This window comes from Dipodomys spectabilis, unplaced genomic scaffold, assembly GCF_019054845.1.
Source record: "Dipodomys spectabilis isolate Male_0828 unplaced genomic scaffold, ASM1905484v1 ptg000009l, whole genome shotgun sequence".
In the NCBI taxonomy this organism is placed as follows: Eukaryota; Metazoa; Chordata; class Mammalia; order Rodentia; family Heteromyidae; genus Dipodomys; species Dipodomys spectabilis.
In genome coordinates, this window is record NW_024870686.1 from 18,428,808 (window position 1) to 18,441,685 (window position 12,878).

General features: G+C 34.9%; 1 protein-coding gene across 1 annotated transcript in view; it reads right to left on the reverse strand.

Annotated features, from left to right (window-relative positions):
* The window catches only part of Tenm3 (teneurin transmembrane protein 3), a 325,821-nt gene that overhangs the window by 180,288 nt on the left and 132,655 nt on the right, over positions 1 to 12,878 (reverse strand). Inside the window, exon 3 of the mRNA XM_042699846.1 lies at positions 5,821 to 6,058. Within this exon, the coding sequence (XP_042555780.1) occupies positions 5,821 to 6,058 (238 nt within the window). The remainder of the gene's footprint in view (positions 1 to 5,820; positions 6,059 to 12,878) is intronic.

Below are 12,878 nucleotides of genomic sequence, written 5' to 3' on the forward strand. Positions count from 1 at the left end.
AGAGTATTTTAAATGGATCTGGGATTACAAAAAATGTATATTATCTGACTTCAAAACAGTTTGTATTCTCATGATATGAAACTGCTTTATATTCCTAGTATATTCATTAGGTTTTATTCAGATCATATATCCATACTGACCCCAGTATACAATCTTCATGAGCTATTTTCTCATTTTATTTTTATTTTTTATTTTTTCTCTTTTTTACTGTGAAAATACCATGTAGAGGGGTTACAATTACATGGGCAAGATAATGAATACATTTCTTATCAAGCATTGTTGCCTCCTCCTTTGTTTCCCCTTCCCATCCCTTCCCAACCAAGTTGAAGCTTATAATAAACTCACATTAAAGGAATCATGTTTTTGTTTTCATTATCTAGTAGCTACCTTTTGAATCTTTCCTTGAACATTTCTTAGAATGGAGGCTTTATTTTAGTGTCAGCAAATGGCTTTGGGGTTTTCAAAGCTATTGGGATGTTTGTTCTTTGAGTAAATTCAAAACCAAATTTCATATTTGTTTTACATTCTTATGAATATAGGTTTACTTTTGAAACTAACACACTATTTTGCAATGGAAGTTGAACCTGAATAAAGTTTCATTCAATATACTTCCTTCATTATATATTCCCCTCTTAGTCTTTTGATATTTCTGAGGGAAAAAATGAAGATAAATATTTTGTATATTATTTTGGGACCAATAATAGGATCTACATTGTGTGGTGAGCCAGCACCACACAATATATACAGTCAATGAAAGGTTAAATATTTGTCATAAATTCTCATTAGAAACTAGAAAAATTCAAATTGAGTATTCAACCAAAAGTTGGTCTCTCCTATTTGATCCCTAACTTATCTGAAGTATAAGACATTGCATGCTTAAAATGAACCTTATTCTGGGAATAAACTTGGAATGGTAGTACCATGTCCCTCTGTCTGGACAGCAACAGGTTACGCTGTAGAAGTGTACTGGTTTGGATGCTGAGTTACATGGTCACTACAGAGATTAGGCCCCTTCCGCTAGGTATCCAATGTCTCCTCTCAGTGATGAAGGTTTTAAAATCACAACTTCAACCACCTTAGATATAAATACCATTTAACAAATTCTTGTATATTGTACCAGCCTCATTTTTTTCTTCCTACTATTTTTACAATGTGCACATATGTCTTTATAGACCTTGAAAAACACTGTAAATTATTAAAGATGCTATATTGTAAGCGACCTAGAATCCAACTGGCTTTAATAAACACATTTTTGGATGAGTTTACTGTTTTTTTAAATAAAATCAATAGTGGTGATAAAACACTGAAAAATTAAGAATTTCTGAGCCTACGCAGGCCATGGTTTGATTTTGAAATCTGTGCTAGTATTTTCTTTCTTTTTTTATTTTTTATTTATTTTTTTAGTATTTTCTTAATTTTCTCATCATTTTTCCATATTGTGTGACATTCTTTTTCCCTACAGGTATCTTTAGATATCTCCAAGCTATTATTAACAAAAGGATACAGAACCCACCAATCAATTTTAGGGGGGGGGGGCTACATTTCCATTTACCAGAAAACTTTTCTCTTGGTACTACCAGTTCACTCTATTTGTGATCCTGCTCACAATTTCAATAGGTGAAACTGATTCAGATTTGGTGTTTGTATGATTCCCTTGTCTAACCCTCCAGTCATTTTAAGGTGGAAAAAAAGCTAGGTATGGTGGAACATCTTCAAGATTCCAGAAGCGTGGGAGGGCGAAGCAGGAGGATCCTACTTTGGACATTGGCAAAGTTAGTGACTCCTTATCTCAAAAACTAAAATAAAAAATAAAATACAATTAAAAAGACTAAAATAAAAGAGCTGGCTCAATAGTAGTTCTCTTGCCTAGGGTGTGTGAGATCCTAGGTCCAATAACCAGTACTGCAAGGGAACACATGTGAAGATAGAAAAGAAAAAAGAGGTAGTATCTTAGTAAACAGTACTTCTGTTTAGGTATTCTATCTTTTATAAAGGATTGGAGAAATTGATCTCACATGAATGTAGTCCAGAACATGTCAGTGTTTAAATTAAAAATGCACTAATAAAGAGGTAATTTGATATGCAATTTCATGCATTAATAATTAGTGAAGCATAACTGAATGCCAGGTAAAAAGCTATGGGAGCATAACTAATGAAGTATTGATGCCAAAGTGGACGTCATAATAAAACAAGACTTTAATAAATCTTTTATTAAATGGCTACGAAAGAACCATTTGTTAACATCTAATCGGTAACTACTAAGCTGCTTAATTCACATATATAAATGAGGAACTTGAAGACAATTAACTTTACAATTACTGAAGGTCAAGGTTTCTCTCCCAATGAGAGTGATGGCATTATATTTATAGGTGCTGCTGCTATACTGTGTTAGGTCTAAGTTTTTCCCCCTGTTCATTATTATTGTAGTATTATAGACGGAAGCAGCAGAAGTATAGAATGAACAAAGGGCAAGTGAATCATCCAAACTATAAGAAATATTGAGCTCAAGGAAAAGGAATTTTAAGGAAAATGCAAGCCAGTTTTTGCTATTATCTTATACAACCTGACTGGATAGAAAAGAAAATATAAAACGTTCTAATCAGTGCTAACGCTTATTTAACTCCTGATTTGACTCTAAGAGATCTGAAACTCATTGGATAATACAGACCAGAACTACCTTGTTCACTGAGTAGAAATATAGAGTACACAATAATATTGATTGTCTCCTGGAATAACACATGTTAAATTCATCAGAGAAAGGAAATAAACATTTTTATGGAAGCATGAAAGGGCTTGGTAACAAAAAAAAATAAAAATAAAAAGAGAAAGCTTTCTAATAAATCAAAATGAAAGCAACAGTGAAACATACAAGACAAGGTGGAAAATGTTTTATGCTTTCTCTAACACTTCACATAAAGTGTAAATCTACAAATTACTGAGTTTTTTTTGTGGGCAATTATAAGCCATTTTACCAGGTGCTATTAATATGTGCTCAAAGGAGCTAAGGAGAGAAGACAAGGGGAAAGAAAATCTAGATGTTTATATAACTGCTATATGTAATCAAATATTATAATTGAGAGCTTACATCTTTTAAGTGACAGTTTCATGAGAGGGATAATTAGTAAAATGAATACAAATTGTAGTAACTGTCAAGGTGAAACTATACAATGGAATTAGGTGACCTGGAAGTCTGGATAAAGTTGTTAATATAGCTGAAACTGAGCTTGGGAATCATACTCAATAGGGAACCCTAACACAAAAAAGGAAAAATCAATGATAAGTAAGACTAGTTCTTCACCTCCAGAGTTCCAACCAAGTGAGACTATTAAAGAAACCACAGTGGTAGTGTGTCAGTACAGTGTGAGATTTTCATGTCGCTGCTTAGGCTGATTTCACTGTGAGTCTGCAAGATGAAATATCATTTCTTTGATTATCAACACTATAAGATGTGAATGTTGGATAAAAAAAACTCCACTGAAACAACAGTACAGATTAAAATCTGTAAACATGATGCACAAGTTTTAGGTTCATTATTCTATCTATTGGTGAGGTATTATCCATTAATTGGTTTATGCCTATAGCCATTCAAAAACTATACAATATAGTTTTATTGATAATTCATTAATGATATTGTTGAAAAATGGAAGCAAATCTCAGAAATGACTCCTTTTGAAAATGATCATTTTCATGGCTTGAAGAAAAATCAGTGGTCATATTACAAATGTCTTTAATGGATTTCTTCCCAACCAGCGACTTTCTTTTCTCACCCTCCTTTTACTTAAAAATTATCAGTACAGTCTTGAGAAAGAGTACCATCCTATCTTTCTCAAATTGATTCCAAGTCTCTTAACTGTAACACATGACTTCAAGGAATACTAACTCTCTTATTGACAGTTTCTGGGGCTTTTGTGTTATACAACACATCACTAAAATTAAACACGTTTCTGATGATTTAACTTGACATATTTCATAAATATTTGTCAAAACAATTATTGTCAACTACAGCGCAATTATCCATATTCAATTTGATGACTCAACTGGAAAATTACTTTTTTCCTGATAATTTTTTTTCCAAATGACAATACTGAATCAGTGTTGATTAGCTGTTCCTGTGTGCTAATTAATTACACTGGGTAAATTTAGCTCTGCGCTAATAACCTCAGGAAATGTATACATGTACACATGGCTCTTTGTCTTAGGGGAAAAGAACTCTGGCTGCTGTCTCTTGTTTCTTTTCTTTCTCTTTCTAATTTCTCCCACAAGAGTGCTCAATAATACAAAACAAACAATAAAACTCAACTACTAGGAGCTGACATTACAGATAAAAAGTTAAGAGTTTCTCAGAACCTTGTTCTTAGGTCAAGAGTGAAAGAAAAGACAGAAAAAAAATTATTATTGACAACTGTGAGGAACTCCTGCTAGTTCATCCTCAAAGCAGAACTGATATAGCTAATACAGCTAATGGCAAGAAATAGCAATTTATTCATTGTAATAGACCATAAGATAGATGGTCTAAAAATGATTAGTAGCTCATTTAAATGCTGAAGATAGCTAGGGAGGGAAAGGATACCCCGGCAGTGAATCTAGAGTCCTCTGTTTTCTGAATTTTTATATGATAGTAATTCTTTTTCTCTAAGACAAAGGGAAACTTAGGGCACTGAAGACAGAATAATAATAGGAATGTTAGAAGAATTTTGATGCCAAGCTCCAGAAAGGACTAATAAGGAAAGGCATGCCACTCTTGATTCATGTACTACATTATATAAAGGAGACTGACTATTCAAGTTTGTTCAAAGGAAGGAGGCGAAATTTTATGTAGCAAGAGATACTTAATAATGAGGATGATCAACTCAAAATGGTTTTTTACCATTGTCTATTTTTGTAGAAGCAGATAGCCACATGTGAGCAAGCTTAGGCTACAAGTTATAACTTCAGAATGTTACTGAAATGCCAGATTGTATACAGAGAAACGTAATTCTGTCAATGAAGTTGCTGGGAGACGTATGAAAATCCAGGGGCTGTCAGATAGAAACAGGGCCATAATAGTCTGTACAATTTAGGAATACATTTCAGTTCACTATGAAGAATTTCCTAATAGATTTGTCTTAAGAATGAATACTGTCTTAGGAAATAATGCTGGCAAGGTACTTTAAAAAAGTAAGTCCAATCTTCCTCTTACTATAAGAAAGTATACATATCTATAGCAAATCGTCATCTGACTTGGCTTCAATTATCATCAATGGGAGCTCAATTCTAATCTTATGACAGTGTAAACAAAATGTAGCCTGAGAAATGTGAGAATCTAGAACCAAACAGTTGCTAAACCTGTTCATCAAATCAAGCCACATAGCTAGCAATCACACTTTACATCTCCTTCCTTGTCGACATTTGTCTAAAAATGTGTAAATATGAAAAAACAAACCCACAACAGCAGTGAGAAAATATTTTACAGAGGTCATTGACTATCATCTCTTGGATGGAACAAAATATTGTAAAGAATGGGAAAGTTCACTGGCCCAACAACTAAAAAACTTATGAACATTCTAAAACCAATCTGAACATTATTATTTTAGGTTTGAGACTGGGACTTGAACTTGCTACCTAATGCTTTTGCTCACTGGCTAGTAGTGTTACCCCTAGAACTAATCTTAGAAAAAACAAAACACAATGGATATAATAGTAAATTTTTCTTATTGGACTGTGTTTTTTAATATACTAGCTGTTTAAAAATTGGACTTGCTGACTATATACCTGTGCACACAGGTATATTGTGTGATTCTAACAACCAAATGATCTGAAAGCCTCATACGCAGGTGTTACCTGCTTTCCAGTGGTACATTACTGCCAAGGACCCAGCTGTCCTGCAGCTGGACGGACTCGGGTGTGGTTTGCAGCTCGGCGGGCAAAGCAGCCGGCGGGGCCGGACTCTGGTTCCTTCTATTGGTCAGGGAGTTCCTATTGAGAGAAGTGATGGATGGATGATGTTGTGTAGAGTGCTGCTTGTGGGAAGGCGGCAAGGGCTGCAGGGTAGACTGGCCTTGGGTGTTTGCGGGTTGCTCTGAAAGAAAAAAAGAGATAGGAAAACTCATTATGTATACATTGATATACATATCTGCATACTCTACATATACTATCAACTTCCTGGGTATCCACTGTACCATGAATTAGAATAAAAAAACTGCATATACATCCATAATGTAATAAATTTGCATATTATTCTATTAAGCGGGTGTTTTGGTGACATTCTCTAAGAACAAGTTTACCCTTGATACACAAAGTTCTAATTAATATACAACAGATGGCAAAATTGCTTTTGGTTTTAATTTGTTTCAGATTTTTTTCATCTGATTTTATTAACACCTACAGAAAACAGCGTCTGACAGCTCCCCTAATGGTGCCTTTAGATTTTAGTTTTTTTTTTTTTTTTTAAACAAACCAACCCTGAAATTAAATGGGTAATTTCGGTAGAACACAAAGGTTTTTGAAATGCATATAATCCCTATAATTATTTAATGGAGTTTTTTTTAAAGCTTTATTTAACTGCAATAAATTATTACAAGCTAGTTGCTAAACAGCAGTAGACTACTCTAGTTTAGTGCATTTCAAATAAGGCAGATCTGCACTATGATCTGCTAATAGACGCTAAGTATTCTTTAGCAGAAGGTCACTCCGTGAAGCAGATGTTGTTTCATGGATACTTAACAGACTGAATCACATCTGATTACAACGTCAGAAGACTCATATACTTAATGACCGTTACATCCATTAGAACACACACAGAACAGATTTTCCAATTTCACAGTATGCAGTATAACTACGTTTTAGAGTAAGTCATAGGTGACCAGAGAGACCCCCACCACTATGTTAACGTTACAAATATTTTGTTATAAACAGAATCATAAAGGATCCCTCAATTCCAAAACAATGTTAAGACTTTAGAAAAAAAATTCCCTTAAGCTAGTGAGTCATATGTAAAAAGTGGCAAATTAATGTAACATTTGAGACCTACTTTTCAATCTCATTACCTAGCTTTGGACGTGCTAGAATTGACAAATACTACATTTGAGTTAACAGATGACTCTTTAATTTAGCACTAAACTTATTATTGTTCCACTCACATAAGATGCCCATTTTAATTTTTTTAAAACTAAATGCAGCTCAAAAATGCAATACAATTTTAAAGTGATGCACTAAATCATGCTATTAATATAAATGCATGTATTAAAAGAGAATAGGAAACACGGGGACTATCTTCCATATACAGTGTAATCTCCAGCGGTGATTATTAACCCAAATAATATAGTCTAACCCTGTAATTTAGGTTATATGAAATGAATAGATGATCTGTAATAGTTGGAATATATATTATCAAGTCTCTTTATGAGTTACAATAAAAAGTAACTCTTCCCATAGCTCTAGCATCAGTAATTATTGCAGGTTTCTAATGGTATCAAATAACCTATTATCACACAACTCAATAACTAGCAATTTCTTATTCTTGAAATAAGGGGTGTAGCTCATAGCTCAATATTTGTAAATAGAGCTAATTCCTTGTACAAACTCTCTTCTCAAAGTACTCCAATTGAAAACTGCAGAAATTTACTTCATTCACTTGGTATTCGGCACAAATCATTAATACTAACATGTCAGTTAAATTGCAATCAGCTTTTAGGGGTCTGACAGGGTTAAAATGGCACATGGACTTGTAACTGTGTTAGAAAAGAAACTGACAGCTTAAAAATTCAGAGGAAATTTATCATTCAGGTATCATACCATTAATTAGCTAATTAATGCATCAGTACATCTGACTAGAGTTAAGACACAATGCATAAAGCTGCTCATGGTACCCACAAGTTGCAGTTAGGAGATTATAACTCATTGGTTGGTGTCAATGGAATAGACACAAAGAAAGAAATGAGAGAATGACTTCAAAGGAAAAAGGAACAAGATTATGCCTCCAAATAAGTGAGGGGTGAGACACCATCTTGTTTTTAAAGCATGGCAACCTCAAAAAATATTATCCTTTATGAAGTTACGAAAAAGCAGATAGATATTATATTATCTGTAACAAAAAGTAGCTTATTAGAGAACAAATTTAGTTCTGTCAGGCATCATGATAGTGAGTGTTTTCTCAACTGTAATGTAGGAAATAATATTATCTCCATCTCCATCTTGGTATGATTTTAAGGGTTTAATGAAATCCACTCATTTATTATTTATTTATGGACTTGACCAATCATAAGCATTTAGAGAATTTATATGTTTGGGGATGTGCTAAGGGAGTAAAAAGTGAAAGCATATATATGTAAATATATAGATTGTTATTGAAAATTAAATGGTTTCACAATCATTATATTTTACCATCATCATCATCATGTATTTCAAGATGTTAATTCAGGCTTCTGTTTCTTACAATGAATCAAAACAACCACTGAAGTATGCTTCTATTTAAGGTTGTCAAAAACACGCTTCAGTGGCTTTCCTTAGATTCAGTCCTTCGTTTTTGCAAGCATTTACTGTAAACGTACAATGTACAAGACACCACACAAAGATCCATGTTTTTTCTAGTGAACTGTCTAGGCCTGTTGAGTGGTGTGCTCTGTCCCCTGGAACCTCTTTTGATTCAACTACAGGATCCAAAATCCTAGTATTAAGTAAGTCTAGATGGTGACACATAGGCTCTAGCTAAGGCTTGAAGGAACAGAGTAAAAGTAGAGTTTGATGAAAAGAGGGTGGGTGGTCAGAAGTTTAAAATCGGTAGCAGACCATCAAAAGAAGCAGAATCCAAGAACTCACTTAGTGATTGTGTCAGTTCTTGAAGTTTGGGCTAGCAAACTTCAAGACCTGGCTAGACGATAGGTTGACCTATATCAATTTAAATCAACATGAAATGCATATGGAAATTGAAGCAAGACAAAATAAGGTTAAACACAGTCAGAAAGGATGATGAAATAAAGGAAGATTCAAAGTGGGAAAGATAAAACCAGATTTGGGATGAATGGACAAAATGCCTACTGTATAGTTCTCTACATTTTTATAGTGGAATACCAGTGTTGCTGTAAATAATATAGATGCCAACACAAGTAGGAACACATAACTAGTTCTATGGCTTGGTGTATTTGTGAGATTAAAAATACTTGCTTAAAACAAGCATTAACTCTAAGTGGTACTGAAGGCAGAGGAAGTTGTTTAAGTCTCCACATGAAGAACAGCTGAATGCCAGAGAAATTTTTTTAATGTCAAGGCCACAAAGAACAGGGTGTGGATTTGGAGATTTTAAGTGTGTTTAAGACTCTAATAGAAGTAGGCAGAGCCCAGAGAGAAATTGGAACTGAAAATATAGCTTGAGCTCCATTTTGAGCTAATCCATTGATACAGGCTTTGCCTAGACCTGAGCAAAGGTTTGGGACATAATGCATTTTGGGCAATTAGACCTCACACAGTCACCACTATAATGCTCCTGTAACCCAGCTCTGAACAGTGATTTCACTCCTGAAAAATTCCAAATAGCTCCCAAGTGCATAAACTAAATTCTAAAGGTAAATGTTATATTTCATTTGTTCCATATTATGCATATATATACATATATACTGGAGTTTGAACAAAGTAACTGGCACTTGGTAGGCAGGGGCTCTGCCACTTGAGCCACGCCCCTAATCTCTAGTTAAATAAAGCAATACAATATAAATCTTGCAAAATTTCTCCCATGCATCTTCTGTATATATCCTTTGTGCTAGGCAAGTAATTTGTGCTCACCATAGAGCACATCTGTCCTCTTAGGTACAGTCAGTTCAATGTCATGTCCTGCCTTATATCAAGTTCTTAGAAAGGTGATCCTCCTGTTTTCTTTTGGTACAATCGTCTATTTCTACTCCCAGGTCATCTTAGATAAGACTTTGTTCTTTGTTATGGTCTCTAGACATTCTTCCACAGTTAAATTTTTTAGATTTCATATCTGCTGATAAATTCTCTAGGGAAGTATCTGTACTTTACCATTAAGCTCTCAAAGACTATGCAAAGATAGATGCTTAACAAATATTTGGTGAATAAATGAGTGAAAAAAATGGCAAAAAAGTGAAGCTTACCAACTTAAATGTAACCAAGGGTAATCTGTAAGCATAACCTACTTTACAACTAAAATCTAACGCTCTGGAATAAAGGTTCTATAGCTTAAATTCCTTTGGAGATTTTAGTACCTTCACTGAATACTGTATGTACTTCAAAGCCTCCTAAATATGTTCCTACTGATTTGATATCTTTCTTTTTTATTGTAAAGATACTGTACAGAGGGGTTACAGAATAAGGTAATGAGTACATTTCTTTTCTAGCATTGTTACCCTTCCTTTGTTTCCCCTCTACTGTCCCTTCCCTCCAACTTTCCCAACTCTTCCCACCCCCTCCTCCCAAAGTTGTAAAGTTCGTTTCAACATAGTGTCTTTTACATCTCATTGTTACACTGGGTAAACCTTTATCCTCGTTTCAGCATTTTGTTATTTCCCTTCCCTTCCCCAAATTAGAAAAATGTATATACAAGATGCAGGGCATCAGAATCAAATACAGTGACAACAGGAATTATACCATAGGGGGAAGAGCATTCAAAAGAAAGAAAGAAACAAACAAAAATCACACAGTACATAAAAGCAACAGCAACAAAGATAAAACCTCTTGTGTCCCTATCTTGAGGTTCATTTCGCTTACTATCATCTTATCTGGTCATATGTGCAATAGTTTTTACCTTTTCTGCTTGTCTGGTAAGATGATCCTAGATGTATACTAGTTGTTGCAAACAAGGGAAACCATGAGACCTATGTTTCTTTGGGTCTGGCTTATGGAATTACACTGCCATGGTTTGGAAATCAAATGTTCTCAAAGGTTCATATGTTTGATGCTTGGTCAGGAGCTGGGTGGTGCTACTGGGAGGTGCTGGGTCACAACAGCAAAAATGGGAGGAGTTCATGCTGACTAGGTTGCTAGGATGTAGGCTTGGTTGGAGGAAGCAGGCTGCTGGGGCTGTGCTTTAGAGGACATAGATTGTCCGTGGCTGCTGCTTCTCTCTCTCCACTTCTTGGTGATCTTCCTATAATGTTTGACCTCACCTCAGGTTTAAAGCAATGGGACCAAAAGACCACAGGCTAAATCCTGTGAAGCCTGAATTCTCTGAAATTATGAGCCAAAAATAAATCTTTCCTCCCTTAAGCGGTCTTCTTGGGAAATGTATTAACAGAGATGAAAGTTGAAGACGAGTTTCTTAAGGGCCCTGGATTCAGGCAGGCTATTATGTTACTACTTCCATTCACTGGCTTTGTAACTGGAGCAATTGTTCTGATATTTAAAATCTAGCACCTGATATGTGTAAATAATGAGAATATTGCATAACACACATGAATAAGTAAGACTTAAAGCCAGTGGCTCACACTTATAATTCTAGCACTAAGGAAGTTGAGATCTAAGGATTGCAGTTTGAAGGCAGCCCAGGCAGGAAATTTCGTCTGTGAGACTCTTATCAATAAACTACTAAAAAAAAAATCTGAAGTAGAGCTGTAGCTCAAATGGTAGCATGCTAGTCGATAGCGAAAATGCTCAGGGACAGTTCTCAGGACCTGAGTTTAAACCCAGGACTGGCAATCACACACACAAAAGAATACTTAAACACTCTTATATAAGGATATCTGAAATATAAGAATACATAAATGACATAAACATAAATATAAACTATCCATCATATATGAAACTATATAAAATACATTTCTAAATGTTATTTTATGAAATGCCATGTTTTCCTTGTATTTTAGAGCTTATGATTAGAAATATTCTTAAACATTTTATGTACACAACTGTTAAAAAGAAATTAAATTATTTGAAAATGAACCCCATTTTTTCAAAAAATTCTCTATTTTTTCTTTAATAAATTGCTCTGAGCATCATGTATTGTATAGTGCATATTTAAAGAATATAAAAGCACAGCACCTGGCATAACATAAGTAATAAAAGGTAACTGTTATTAAAAGTAGTTCTGTCCTTTTGGGGTGGAATAGTATGAAGAAAAACAGTAATAGAAGAACCTCAACATCTAAGAAACATGATCATCACAAGATCAAGAACACACAACCAACACTGTCTAACAAATACATTTTGCTTTAACAGGTAAGAAATTTACAAAAGGGAAATATCACAGAAACAAATACTAGCTGGAAGAATGGCTCAGGTGGTAGAATGCCTGCCTAGCAAGCAGGACGTGAGTTCAAATCCCAGGAATGCTAACATAATGTCATGCCAATATCGACATAAGAAGGAATCTGCTAGTAATCTGAGTGACTTTTTTGCCCCACTAATTTGAGTACAAATCATGTCAAGGAAGAGAAAAAGAAAAAGAGCTTCAATTGTTTAAAATTATCTGGGTAGATCTACTGATCTGAATTCTTTTATCAGAGCGTGTCTTGCTATGTAGCCCAGACTGGTCTCAAAGTTGTGGGCTCAAACAATTCTCTTCCTTTGGCCTCTTGAGAAACTGGGACTTTGGGGGGGGGGTGTGCACCACCACATACAACTGATTTTTTTTTTAATTGAAAAGCCACTATTGGCAGTTCCCAGATTGCTGTGTGCAATTCAGCTCCAGCTCCTATGTGGTTTTCAGACTTAGACTGTGGTCCTTGGGGAGCAGAGTGGAAATGGACTTTCAAACAAGAAAGCCAGGAGAGAAAATAATACCTGCTGGGAAATAAAATATCTTTGTGTGAGTATGTCAGCATGTGTGTGTGTGTGTGTGTGTGTGTGTGTGTGTGCACGTGTGTGTGCTCTGTTTGTGTGAAGCAGGGGGAAGGTAAGTGTGAGATGAGAGGGGAGGAGGAGAGGGGGCTGGACTTGCTGTGAGCAGGTAT